Source organism: Cervus elaphus, chromosome 30 (genome assembly GCF_910594005.1).
Source record: "Cervus elaphus chromosome 30, mCerEla1.1, whole genome shotgun sequence".
In the NCBI taxonomy this organism is placed as follows: domain Eukaryota; kingdom Metazoa; phylum Chordata; class Mammalia; order Artiodactyla; family Cervidae; genus Cervus; species Cervus elaphus.
The window spans coordinates 13,883,185-13,897,267 of NC_057844.1; the positions used below are offsets into that span (position 1 = coordinate 13,883,185).

Here is a 14,083-nt window from a genome sequence, read left to right on the forward strand (position 1 = left end):
CTCTGTATTTAGGAATTATTCCTTCATCCTTCTGAGCAACAGGGATGGGGGTTACTGATTCCAAATCTGAGAACTACACATGTAACGGGCTGTTGCCCTGATGGATTTCTTGACCTTTAATATTCAGTCTGTCTCCAAGTACTTATCTCACCAGTGTCTGCATTGAATGCAGATATGGTAGATTTAGAAGTTGACAATTAGATATAAAATTTGGGGGGGGGGAAGATAAAAGATTAAACTGTGCAGCTGCATGTTGCCTAGAAGCAGGGAAGGGCGAGCAGCCAAATCTCCCAGCTCTTTGTTTCATCACATGATGTCGCTTGGATATCAGCTTATCAACAAACAGGACTGTACCGCCACCACCCCATGAAGAGACAAACCTTGCAGGAAAACTACACGTAATATGAATGCCAGCTTTTTAAAGAGGGGAGATTACAATACAGGGTAAGTTTCTTTTAAGCAAATCTGTCTTTTTGTTTCAGACGTAAGATTTTGGGTCGATATTTACTCCCTGAGCTCTGCAAGCATTTTAAACAAACTTTATCAAGTGGAGACCACTTGATTAGGTAAGATGGATTTCCTTAGCAATAGCCCAAAGAAAGCACACATGAATTGCTGCCCTAAGAAAGATCGTCAGTCATTTTCTGATGCTATTTGAGGAAAGAAAAAAAATCTTTCCAGCTTTGAAGAATATTTATGTTCTGCTCTACAGACCTGGAAAATGGGAGGAGGGATTTGGAGGTGATTTGATTACAGGGTAGAGTGAAGGCGTCTATCACAATCAATATTAAAAGAGTGTATCTTGGTTGGGATACCTTCCAGAGAGCACATGGAAGGAAAGCAGTATTGAATAAAATACTTATAGTTTAAAGTATAAGTTTATACTGAGGAAACAAGACACACAAAGATGCCAACTGACATTTCCCTAGTAAATTCCTCTTCTGGAAGATCTGAGCCTTAGCTCTGTAAACTTGGAACCAGAGATTTCTCACATGTTAAAATTCTTAAGTGCGTGTACTGTGGTGCTCATGCGTGCACATGTATGAACATACAAGAGGGTAGAGGAGACAGGAGGAACTGGCCTAAAGTGAGAGCATTCTATTTTCAAATCTCAACTAGTTATATTATATATAGAATGGATAAACAACAAGGTCCTACTCTATAGCACAGGGAACTATACCCAACACTCTGTAATAAACCATAATAGAAAAGTATATGAAAAGGAATGTATATATGTGTACAACTGAATCACTCTACTGTAAATCAACTATACTTCAGTAAAATGAATTTTTTAAAAATTTCAGGTAATCAAGTAAACCAATGAGGTAGACATTGTTGACAAGGGCAAAGGAGGGAAGAGAGGAGAAATGCTGGGATTTCCACTCTGGCATGTCAACCCTGCTCCAATATGTGTATTCTTTCTTGATGGTTAATTTTTAAATTATTCTATACACCTCAGATTCTAAACCCTGAATTGCGTGGAAACAAAATGAAACTTAATCATAGCAGCTGTGGCTCCTGCATTCTGTATCTTTGTCAGGTTAGAAACATGGCCAGATTTAACAGCTTCTTTTATAGTACAAAGTTGGAAAAACAGCAAATCCAAATGTGCAAGAAATGGAAAATGATGTAAAGATATATATACTGCCATGATAAATCATATTTTCAAAGGTTATTAAATGTGCTGGGAAGCTGCATAACATATAGAGGATGATCTCCCTGTTCTAATATCACAGTGGATGTACACAGGGAAAAAATAGTAAAATGAAATCAATCAAATGACAACATATTATGCACTGTTAAATTATGGATGATCTTATTTCCTCTTCTATTTTTAAATTTTCAAAAATTATATATATTACTTATAGAATCAGATAAAGTAATAAGTATTATTTAGAGTTATCAAGAAATAACTGTTAAGACCTGGTGTGGTTTGACGATCCACCTGTTCCAAATGATGCTTTTGAACTGTGGTGATGCTTTTGAACTATGGAGAGTCCCTTGAGCTGCAAGGAGATCCAACCAGTCCATCCTAAAGGAGATCAGTCCTAGGTGTTCATTGGAAGGACTGATTTTGAAGCTGAGACTCCAATGCACTGGCCACCTCATGCAAAGAATTGACTCACTGGAAAAAAACCCTAATGCTGGGAAGGATTGGGGGCAGAAGGAGAAGGGGATGACAGAGGATGAGATGGCTGGATGGCATCACAGACTCTATGGACATGGGTTTGGGTAGACTCCGGGAGTTGGTGATGGACAGGGAGGCCTGGCGTGCTGCGATTCATGGGGTTGCAAAGAGTCAGACACGACTGAGCGACTGAACTGAACTGAACTGCACTGTCCGAATGCAGAGTAAGCAGAAAGACAAAGGACTCCGATTTATTCCCTCGGGTTCGGTCCCATGACTTCATGGCAAATAGATGGGAAAAAGTGGAGTCAGTAACAGATTTTATTTTCTTGGGCTCCAAAATGACTGCGATGGTGACTGCAGCACTAAATTAAAAGACGCTTGCTCCTTGGAAGAAAAGCTATGATAAACCTAGACAACATATTAAAAAGCAGAGACAACGCTTTAAAAAAAAAAAAAAAAGCAGAGACAACGCTTTGCTGACAAAGGTCTGTATAGTCAAAGCTATGGTTTTTCCAATAGTCACGTAAAGATGTGAGAACTGGACCATAAAGAAAGCTGAGCACCAAAGAATTGATGCTTTCAAACTGTAATGCTGGAGAAGACTCATGAGAGTCCTTTGGATAGCCAGGAGATTAAACCAGGCAATCCGAAAGGAAATCAATCCTGAATATTTACTGGAAGGACTGATACTGAAGCTGAAGCTCCAATACTTTGGCCACCTAATGTGACAAGCCGACTCACTGGAAAAGACCCTGATGCTAGGAAATATTGAGGGCAGGAGAAGGGGGCGACAAAGGAAGAGACGTTTGTATGTCATCACCGACTCAGTGGACCTGAGTCTGAGCAAACTCTGGGAGATAGTGAAGGACCGGAAGCCTAGCATGCTGTCGTCCCTGGCTACAGCAAAGAGTCAGACATGGCTTAGCAACGGAACAAGTAAGGGATGAGAATTGGGAAAAGTGCAGAATTAAGAAGTCTGGTGAGGCCCAGTTCCATGGAAACATTTGAGAAAATGTCTTTTCCCTTGAAATAAATAGCATCTGTCTGTTTGTTTACTTATTTACTTGATTGCTTACTTACTTAGGTACATCCCTCAAAACTGTTTGAACAACATGAAAATTTATGTTGCGCTTTGTTGTTCCTTCGAGGTACAGAATAAAGATGGGAGAAAGATGGAAAAGACAACAAAAGCTGTGGCATGTGCCACATATCCCTTGCATCCAAGTCCCTCGCTCTGCCTCTGACACGCCATTGTTGAAGGTACAGCATGCTAGTCACAGATGGAGGAGCCTTCTCTGTCTCTTCTTCAGGGGGTGGGGGTTTCTTGGGTCCTTGTTTACCTGGCATTAGGGAGAACATAGGGCTCAACGCACACCCTCGGTGTATGTTGACAGTGTGTCTGAGAGAATGAAGGAGCACTCAGATGGTCTAATCCTACATCTGTCCCCCTTTAGGAACTCTTCCTTCCCCTCAAGGAAAGCTAAGCAATAGGGTGACAATATCAAAAATGTCATCTGCTATCTCACGGACTTAGAGAATGAACTTATGGTTGCCAGGGGGGATGGATGGGGGGAAGGGATAGGTAGGGTGTTTGAGATGAGCAGGCACACACTGCTGTATTTCAGATGGGTAACCAACAAGGATCACTATACAACACAGGGAACTCTGCTCAACATCATGTGGCAGCCTGGATGGGAGCGGAGTTTGGGGGAGAATGGGTACATGCATGCGTGTGGCTGAGTCCCTTCCCTGTTCACCGGAAACTACCACAACATCCTTAATGGGCTACACTCCAGTATAAAAAAAAAAAAAAAGCTTTTTTTAAAACCCACACCTCTGTGTTCTTGGCTGTGTCGGCTATACCTCAATACAAAATAAAAAGTTTAAAATAAAATCAGAAAAAAAAAAAGTATTATCTATTACTTCTCATTTAGGAAGATGGTATTCTCCTAAGGAAAAGAACTATGCTTTTTTTCCCCTCCTTGTAAAATAAAGCTATAACTTTTAAGGTTTTATCTTATATAATGGAAACTCCCATTGCACTTTGGAGCTTTGCTCTTGAAACGGCTTGCAATTTTCATGTTATATAGTTCTCAATCATTTGAAAAGGCTTAATTAGGGATCTAATCTCTTCTTCAAATATATTATCTTTTAAAACATCTAATTCGGAAACTGTAAAACTGAAATAATATCTCAAAGTGTGAAGTACTTGGCTCAGCTACTTTCTCTCTGAATATATTTTTAATATCAAGTTTAAGGTCTCTAGATCTTAAAAAAACCTGACAGATTTCAATGCCACACGAAATGTTTTAGCAGATAAAATTCACTTAGCTTATATATAATTATCTTATTTTTTACTACACGGTTATCAACTGGTTTTGAAATTATGTCATTGCTTTGAGTTTTTTAGCCAAAGGTGAAATTATTTTGGGTTTCGCAGGTGGCATTAGTGATAAAGAACCTGCCTGCCAATGCAGAAGATGTAAGAGACATGGGTTCGATCCCTGGGTCGGGAAGATCCCCTGGATAAGGAAATGGCAACTCATTCCACTATTCTTGCCTGGAGAATCCCATGGACAGAAGTACCTGGCAGGCTACAGTCTATGGGGTCACAGAGTTGGACATGACTGAGCAACTTAGCGCGCACACACACACACACACACACACACACACACACACACACGAACTTATTTTATCTTGATTTTTCTAAAACGTTGATGCCACTTTCTCTGTTTCCTCATCTCTATATATCAGGCAGGTATATAAAAGTAATTGTAGTGCAGCTCTTGTTCCTCCCTTGAACCAGATGGTAGCTTTCCAAATGGTCCCCTTACCAGCGGTCTGTCTTCCCTTAAGGCATTCTCCATAGCAGGTCCAGAGTGGTCTCTCTACAATGCAGATCCAGTCAGCTCAAAGAATGGCATTCGGGCCTGGGCTATTCTTGTCTGGGGGCACTGGGAGGCTGTCTCATGCTCTGTAGTATGTTCAGCATCCCTGGCTTCTAACCCCTGAATGCCAGTGGCATCTGTCTTCCTTCCCACCATCTCTGACAACCAAGAATTTCTTCAGACACTGCCTAGTGTCCCTTGAGGGTCAAAATCACTCCTGTTGAGAACCACTGCCTTGAAGAAAGACCAGTGTTTCTTCGTAGTAAAGATAATCCTTAACCTCTTAGTGTAGCATAAAAGGCTCCCGTGATCTTCCGCTGTCCCAGTCTAGAGGCTTTTCCAGCTCAGACTCTATATCCTGGTTAAAGTAATTTTTTTGCAATTGCACTGAAAGTGTTAGTCGCTTAGTTGTGTCCTACTCTTTGTGACCCCATGGACTGTAGCCTGCCAGGCTCCTCTGTCCATGGGATTTTCCAGGCAAGAATAGTGGAGTGGCTTGCCATTTCCTTCCCCAGGGGATCTTCCCAACCCAAGGCTTGAACCCGAGTCTCCTGCACTGCAGGCAGATTCTTATCTGAGCCACCAGGTTAAAGTTAAAAAAAAAAAAATGCCAAAAGTCTGGTTCCCAATATATTCAGATATTTTGTACCCCAGAAGAAAATCTGTACCACTCTCTCTCTAATCAGCCTTTCTTTTTCTTCTAGCTCAGTGGTTCCCAAGTTTTACAGCATGAGCGTCAAAAACCACCCAGAGGTCACCAGAGGCCTGGGCCCCAGCCCCCCAGTGTCTGATTCTGCAGGTCTGGCTGAGGCCCAGGAATCTGCATTTCTCGCAGATTCCTAAGCGATGCTGACGCCCTTTGAGAATCCATATTCTAGCCCCTTTAGGGACTCTCTCCTGACAAGGCAGACTCAGACGTGTTGGTCTCTTTCAGGAAGCTTCCTTGACTCCTTAACACGAGCTTATATTCCTTCTCTGTTTTCATAGCACTTTTTCACTAATGACCTCAAACGCTTATCACGTTACCCATCCACTCATCTACCTTCTCTGCTTAAGCTGAGAGCCCTGAATGGAAAGTTCTTCTACTCTCCAGAGGCCTGGCACACCTCAGGCCCTGTGCACATTCTCAGTCTACCTTCCTTAACAAGGATTACAACAGATCAGTACCGGCTGTTGTTGTTCAGTCACTAAGTCGTGTCCGACTCTTTGTGACCCCAGACCAAACCTCCCTGTCCTTCACCATCTCCCGGAGCTTACTCAAACTCATGTCCATTGAGTCAGGGATGCTATCCAACCATCTTGTCCTCTGTCATCCCCTTCTCCCCCTGCCCTCAATCTTTCCCAGCATCAGAGTTTTTTTCAATGAGTCAGCTCTTTGCATCATGTGGCCAAAGTATTGGAGGTTCAGCTTCAGCATCAGATACTGAAAATCCCTGAATCTCCCTCAGCCTAATACTGTGACCTACTTACCCAGAATCTTTTTTTTTTTAAAACTCATTTTCACCATTACAGTTGCCAGTGGAAGACGGTTTAAGTAAACTAAGGGAGGTGAAAGGAAACTCATTGAGAGAGGGACAAGGGGAGGGAAACAGTGGGAGAAGCATCTTATTTCTGTGCAAGTCAGCTTTGAATACATCACACTCTGATCCTCAAGTCCAGCAGCTCACCAGAGTCTCCCGCTCTGCTCTGGCAGGACCTAACCCCAGGGCAGCAGCGCTATTTTTATAGCATCATGAGGATTTACAGCCCCAGGCCCCAGTGGGAGGCCCTGCAGACCCGCTACACCCACAGCCTTCAGCACCAGCAGCGGCTTGGTGAGTTTAACCACCTGACCTGAACCAGGCGCCTCAGGAAGAAGGACTCCTATGCTACAGCTGGAAGTCAGGTTTCCAGATAAATAATTCAAGAAGAATGGCCTCCTGTCAGCCTGCTGTTTTATCAACACAGTTGACAGGTCAATTTGAAAATGATTTTCTCTGACAATAAAAAGCAAGGCTTTATGGGGAAATTAAGAGGGCTTAAAGAAATTGGAGTAGGGTTTGTTATCAAATGTCAACAACTCTCTGAGATTTATGAGCACTTGATCTAGTAGAAGCGGCAATGGGCTTGGGCAGACGATCCAGGCTCAACCCACCGTTCAGCCCATCGCTGGTTGTGCAGACTCACTGGCTTGTTTGAGTCACAGCAATAATGCTTACGTTCATTAAGTATCTATGGTGTTTCCAACACTGTGCTATGAGCTCTACACAGAACATCTCATTTTCACCCCCACTTTAATGCTGTGGGAAACTGTAGCTCAGACAGGTTATAGGACTCGACCAAGATCACACAGAGAGGAAACATCAATGCGGAGCATCACACCAAAGATCACGCATCTTCACCCCAAGGTCTGCCATCTCTCTTCTTTCACCAACCACATGGGATTTTATGAACCAAAAAGAATGGCTGTGGAAAACCTTCATAGATTGTAAGCAACAGTCTATGGAAAGGCAGTTATTATTAAAATCCTTTTCTTCCAGGAGATGTTCTCAGTCTCTGGCTCCTACTTACTACACTCTTCTCCTAACTCCAACAGAGACTTTCTTCTGTAAACACTCACTTGTCTTTAGCACATCTACCTTATTAGTGGTGTTCCTATTGTTGCACAAAAGGAAAGCATGGTTTTTGCAAATGATTTAAAATCAAGAACAACCAACAATAGCATTTTCCTCTTGTGCAAATACAGGAACACCACTAATAAGGTAGAAGTGCTAAAGACAAGTGAGTGTTTACAGGAGATCTTTTATTAGCTGGCCTGGTAGCTCAGTCAGTAGAGCATGAGACTCTTAATCTCAGTGTCGTGGGTTCAGGCCCCATGTTGGGGAACATTTTGTTTCCCAGGTGGCGTTAGTGGTAAAGAACCCACCTGCCAGGAGACATAAGAGACACAGGATCAATCCCTGGTTTGGGAAGATCCCCTGGAGAAGGAAATGGCAACCTGCTCCAGTATTCTTGCCTGGGAAATCCCATAGACAGAGGAGCGTGGTTGGCTACAGTCCATAGGATTGCAAAGAGGTGGACATATGAGTAAGTTAAACAACTTGACCAGGGTCACGCAACTAGTAAATGGCAGAGCCAGAATTTAGCCGGATGCTCATGCCTGACTGAAAGCATGAGGATTATCATCTGGTAGCCTTATTTGTAGAGTAAAACTGCACAGAAGCCAGTGAAACCAGAAACAGAGATATGCAATGTTTAGTGCACATGAGACACTTGTCTATGCTATTAAAATAGAGTCTTCCAGAGATTTCCCTGGTGGTCCACTGGCTAAGACTTTGAGCTTCCAATGGAGGGGGCATGGGTTCGATCCCTGCTCTAGAAACGAAGATCATATATACCATGCAGCGGGACCAAAAAAAATAGACTTCCAAGCCTAATCTTCTGTGTTTCTGACGCAAGTTCTTTGAAATAGAGTCAGAAACCTGCATGTTTAAACAGCATTATTAGTGTGGCCTCAACCAAACGATTCTGTTGTGCAGGGTCTGCAGGCTGCACTTTAAAAACACTGAGACTGAATGTATCTGTTTCTGTCTGAAGCAAGTTTGCAGTTAAAGATAAGCAGCTCTTGTGAAGATTTCTCATGGCTCAAGTCCCTCTCCAAATATTTGTCTATTTGTCAATAATTACAGACTATTATTCATTTAATTAATTTATTAACTTATTGAATGAGAAATGTACCAGAAGAAAAACATACCTCATAGCCTGAAAAACTGTACAGTCTAAGAATGCTAAACATAATTGCTTCTACCATACAAAGTAGAAGGTATTGTGTGCCTATGTGGATATTTGCAGAGTTGTTTGCTTTGTAAAGCTGTTGACTTTGAAGTTTATCTCCTTTCTTCCCTCCAGGCTATATTACTCAACGGGAGGCCTTGGCCTGTGCGGCTGTACTAAGAGATTCAACCAAAAGAGCCTCAGCCAAGGCAGGTCCTCATAGAACCGTCCCCCAGAGAGCCGCGGGCAGAACAAGAACTCAGCCCTCAGCACGACCTGTGTGTGTGATTCCACTCAGGGCCCAAAGCACAAGGCTACCATCCCCCAGGTCCAGGGCTGTGCACAAGCTCTGAACAGGTGGGCACCCATGTTTCCCTGGCATCTAGTGAGTATTTTGTACATATCTGTTGAATAGGAATAAATAAGAGAATAACATCTAACACAAACCCCACACCTGGAAATAATCTCTCCCATTCACATCCATTTTACCAGCAAGAACAAGCAGAAAGGTTTAAGAGCAACGGAGCTACGAGGAAGCGAGCCTACAGTGGGAAAAGGAAAGAGTGCGATGAATGGAGAAAGTAGCGTCCACATATACTACACTACCATGTGCAAAACAGACAGCTGGTGAGAACTCGCTGTATCACACAGGGAGCCTGGCCTGGCGTTCTGTGATCACCCAGATGGGAGGGGCGGGAGGGAAGCTCAAGAGGAAGGGGCAGTTACGGCTGATTCTCACTGTATGGCAGGAACCAACACAATGTTTGGTAAAGCAAGTTTCCTCCAATTGAAAAAAAATTTTTTTAAAGAGTAAGCAAGGCTTTCATTCCAAATATAATCTGTAGAATAAAATGACTCTTAAAGCTTTTGGAGTAAAAGCTTCCTTTGAATTAGAACGTTCCAGAGAAATCCCAAGAACACTGGAAGAGGACAAGGGACCAGAGGGTTCAGGCCCTCTGTCACCGGGTGGACATATTTTGCAAGCGCCCTGCTGTGCACACTGGGAAAATAAGCAGATTGACACAGAGGGAACACTGGGCCTGCAGGGCTTCTGGACCACGTCGTCTCAGCCGTGGCTGGGCTGTGCCTTTCCATGGGCGCCTTCCTCTTGACTTCCCCATCAAACAACAGCATTCAACCTGGCCCCAAAGCTTCTGGTTCTTGCCTAACTCAGTCACTTTGTATCCTTTTGAAACTTATCAACCTGCTACAGCTGGGTTCCTTCTACACAGCTGTAATGGACCTTGGCGCAGGTAAGAGGATTCGTGCACATATCTTCCCCTGGCAGCTGAAGATAGTCTCAGCAGCAGAAGAAATAACCCCAAAGAATGGACCTCAAGTCAAACCTTTTTATGGCCTTAATGGTGTTAAAACTACTGTTGTTGTTCAGTCACCAAGTCATGTCTGACTCTTTGGGACCCGGTGGACTGCAGCCTGCCCAGCTTCCCTGTCCTTCACTATCTCCCAGAGTTTGCCCAAGTTCATGTCCACTGAGGAGAAGGAAATGGCAACCCACCTCAATATTCCTGCCTGGAGAATCCCATGGACAGAGGAGCCTGGCAGGCTATAGTCCATCGGGGTCACAAAAAGCTGGACATGACTGAAGTGACTTAGCAAGCATGCATGCCTGTCCATTGAGTAGGTGATGCTATCCAACTAGGTAAGACTACACAAATAAGCAAAAAACGAGATAACAATGAGTCGGATCACCATACAAATGGCAGAGTATTTTGTTAGTGACATTTAATAGTTACATCACTAGTGATTTTTTTGTGTTAAAAGTAAGTCAGCAGTGCTCACAGAAAGTCAAAACGTAAAAATGCCTTTCTTCATCTGATTTCTAAATGCTCAACCTCTTTCTTGCTTTCAAATCATTCATGACATTGTCAAGCCTATAAAAAGGAGTTGGTAGAGATGGAGTATTAACTTGCTTGACAAGGAATATGCTAACATTGATCTGAAAAAAGATGCTGCAATCTCAATAGAAAAAACTCATTGATGATTATCATCATCTTCATCCTACAACTGTTAACACAGAAGACGTAAAGTTCTTACGAGGTTCTGAAGACTCCCAGTACTGGTTCTGAGATCTGATCTACTTTTCTTTGGGAGGGACAAGGGTGCATGGTTGGAAGTCTTGGGGAAGCCAGTGCTGACTGTGTTGGGTTCCTACACTTAGTCACAAAGAAGCTTCTTGATCTCTGTCAATCCAGGCCCCAATTCATGTACTCTAAGGAGCTCTATGTTTCTAGGTTAAGAATTGTTGTGAAAGTGAAAGTTACTCAGTCGTGTCTGACTCTTTACAACCCCATGGACAGTAGCTCCCAGACCCCTCTATATGGGATTCTCCAGGCAAGAATACTGGAGAAAGTTGCCATTTCCTTCTCCAGGGGATCTTCCCAACCCAGGGATTGAACCCAGGTCTCCTGCACTGCAGGCAGATTCCTTACTGCCAGGGAACCACCAGGGAAGCCCTTTAGGTGGGCTTAAAAGGAGGGGAGGAAAATCAAATGGAACTGGGGTGGGCTATATAGGGTAGCCCTCTTAAGGCACAGAGGTTTGTGGTCGACCTAACTTGGCCTGTATTAACCATCAAAGGAGCATTTATCCTTTTGAAACTCTTGCAGGCACTTTCAGCTTAGACCTTTTTTGATGGGCACAGATATTTGCTATGAAAACCTTAGCTAGTGATGCAGAATATCAAGGAGGCCACTTATAATTCTGAGCAGCATTCCTGTATCAAAAACTTCAGAAGGGCAGCAATGGAGAAATAGACATAGAGAACAGACTTACAGACATGGGGAGAGGGGAGGAGAGGGTGAGATGCATGGAGGGAGTAACAGGGAAACTTACATTATCATATGTAAAATAGATAGCCAAGGGGAATTCGCTGTATGTCTCAGGAAACTCAGGAGCCCCTGGTGGCTCAGACGGTAAAGAAGTCTGCCTGCAGTGCAGGAGACCTGGGTTCAGTCCCTGTGTCAGGAAGATCCCCTGGAGAAAGAAATGGCAACCCACTCCAGTATTCTTGCCTGGAGAATCCCATGGACGGAGGAGCCTGATGGGCTACCGTCCATGGGGTGGCAAAGGGTCAGACACAACTGAGTGACTTCACTATCCCTTTCTCAGGAAACTCAAACAGGGACTCTGTATCAACCTAGAGCGGTGGGATGAGGAGGGAGATGGGAGGGAGGTTCGAGAGAGGGGATATATGTATACCTATGGCTGATTCAAGGAGAAGGCAATGGCAACCCACCCCAGTACTCTTGCCTGGAAAATCCCAGGGATGGAGGAGCCTTGTAGGCTGCCGTCTATGGGGCTGCACAGAGTCGGACACGACTGACGCGACTTAGCAGCAGCAGCAGCATGGGTGATTCATGTGGAGATTTGATAGAAAACAACAAATTCTGTAAAGCAATTATCCTTCAATTAAAAATAAATTAATTAAAAAAAAACTTTAGAAGCACGTTGTTTCTGATAGAGAATTGTGAAAGCTAATTATCAAGTGGATGGTACAAGGCACAAAAGAACAAATAAATCGAAGTTGGTGCAGAAGGTCCCACTTGCTGAATCTCTCTTCTGAGAGGATAATGCCTCACCTGTTGAGCCCCACACCCGAAGCTTATGAGGAATATGATTGGCTGTGATACTGGAAAAAGGTGATCACCTGGGGGGATGCTGAGAAAGATGACCGAGAGGGAACGAAGGGCAAACTGTAACTTCTAGGAAGGTCTACAGTGCTGACCTGTTGGAGACTCTATTGCTTGTCCTTACAGTGTCAATAGACACCATCAGAATTCAAAGTCCTTGAGATTACTGACGTTTTCAGTGAAGTGACTAGCACCACAGACCAGGTGCTGGTACCCAGAACTAGCACCTGGTCTGTGGTCGGTAATCAATAATACTTGTTAATAATTATAAAACATTGAAAGATTTGGCAAATCAGACTGGCCTATGAATTTGTGCTGTTATTTCTAGGGTTCCAGGAGGCCACAGCTACTAGTGAGGAGTAGCAGGAGTTTGTGAAGAACAGTGCATAGGAGCAGTTCATCCAGATGCCACCGATAGGGGTGCAGTGTCTGAAAAGGATTTTAAGACAATAATAAAGCTGATTAAATGTTGGTCTGTGTTCTATCATCGCTATAAGCCAGCAATTCTAAACAATATGAATGACAAAATATTCCTTTACCAAAAATATTTTTGTTGGCCTAAGGTCTAAACAATGGCTGAACTTACTGTTGAGTTTTAATAATATATATGTAAGCTTGAAAGCAACATATTTTTATTGCTTTTCCTTTAATAATCATTTTATTCTGCAAAGAAAGTAATTCTGAGAATTCCAAAACCATATCAGCTCAGATTTCTCCAACCACTCTGGTACTATGGAGTCTCGCATTTAAACAAAAGGCTTTGAATGAACAATGATTAATTATTACACCATGATCAAAAAGACAAAAGAAAAAAGAACTTGAATTACTTCAATTCTTTACTTTACGTGGCCACTTAGCCTTTTGTTCTTTTAAACAATTTTACTGAAGTATAATTTATGCGCAGTAAATGTACTCAAAGTTCAATGAGTCTTGACAAATGAATACAATCATGAAACCACCACCACAATCATGATATAGGACAGTCCGTTACCCTAAAGGTTTCCTTGTGTACTTCCATAAACAATCTCCTCCCTCAAAGTCTGGCCCATGATAATCACTGACCTGCTTTCTATCACCATAGTTTTGCCTTCTCTAGAATTCTCATAGTCAGAATCAGGGTAGACAGTTTTTTGTATCCAGCTTCTCTCACTTAGCATGATGCTCTTGTGGTTCACGGTGTTGCCTGTGTAGCATTCCATTGTATAGATACACCACAATTGCTTGTCCATTCACTAGTTGATGAACATCTGGATTGTTTCTAGCTTTGGACCGTTACAAATAAAGCTGCTATAAACGGTTTAGTGTAAACTTTCATGTGAACATAAGTTTTTATTTCTCCTGTTGTTCAGTTGCCTGGTCATCTCCAACTCTTTTCTACCCCATGGACTGCAGCATGTCAGGCCTCCCTGTCCCTCACCATCTCCCGGAGTTTGCCTGAGTTCATGTCCACTGCATAGGTGATGCCATCCAGCCATCTCATCTTCTGATGCCCTCTTCTCCTTCTGCCCTCAATCTTTTCCAGCATCAGGGACTTTTCCAGTGAGTTGACTGTTCATATCAGGTGACCAAAATACTGGAGCTCCAGCTTCAGTATCAGTCCTTCCAGTGAGTATTTATTTATTTCTCTTGAGTAGATACTTAAAAATATGGCTACTGGGTCA

At 43.0% G+C, this 14,083-nt stretch overlaps 1 protein-coding gene across 3 annotated transcripts; it reads left to right on the forward strand.

Moving 5' to 3' along the window:
- Window positions 1–323: 323 nt before the first annotated feature.
- On the forward strand, window positions 324–12,874 carry FAM216B (family with sequence similarity 216 member B). 3 transcript variants are annotated; one of them, XM_043892074.1, is made up of 5 exons: window positions 324–444; window positions 3,286–3,391; window positions 6,713–6,833; window positions 8,908–9,157; window positions 9,265–9,444. In XM_043892074.1, the coding sequence occupies exons 1-4, from the start codon at window positions 404–406 to the stop codon at window positions 9,123–9,125; spliced, it is 486 nt and encodes a 161-aa protein (XP_043748009.1). In that variant the 5' UTR covers window positions 324–403; the 3' UTR covers window positions 9,126–9,157; window positions 9,265–9,444. The 3 variants fall into 3 exon arrangements, with proteins under 3 accessions (XP_043748009.1, XP_043748008.1, XP_043748007.1); XM_043892073.1 differs by lacking the exon at window positions 9,265–9,444 and adding an exon at window positions 12,751–12,874 and having other exon boundaries at window positions 354–444; window positions 3,280–3,391; window positions 8,908–9,129; XM_043892072.1 differs by having other exon boundaries at window positions 354–444; window positions 3,280–3,391.
- Window positions 12,875–14,083: the final 1,209 nt, after the last annotated feature.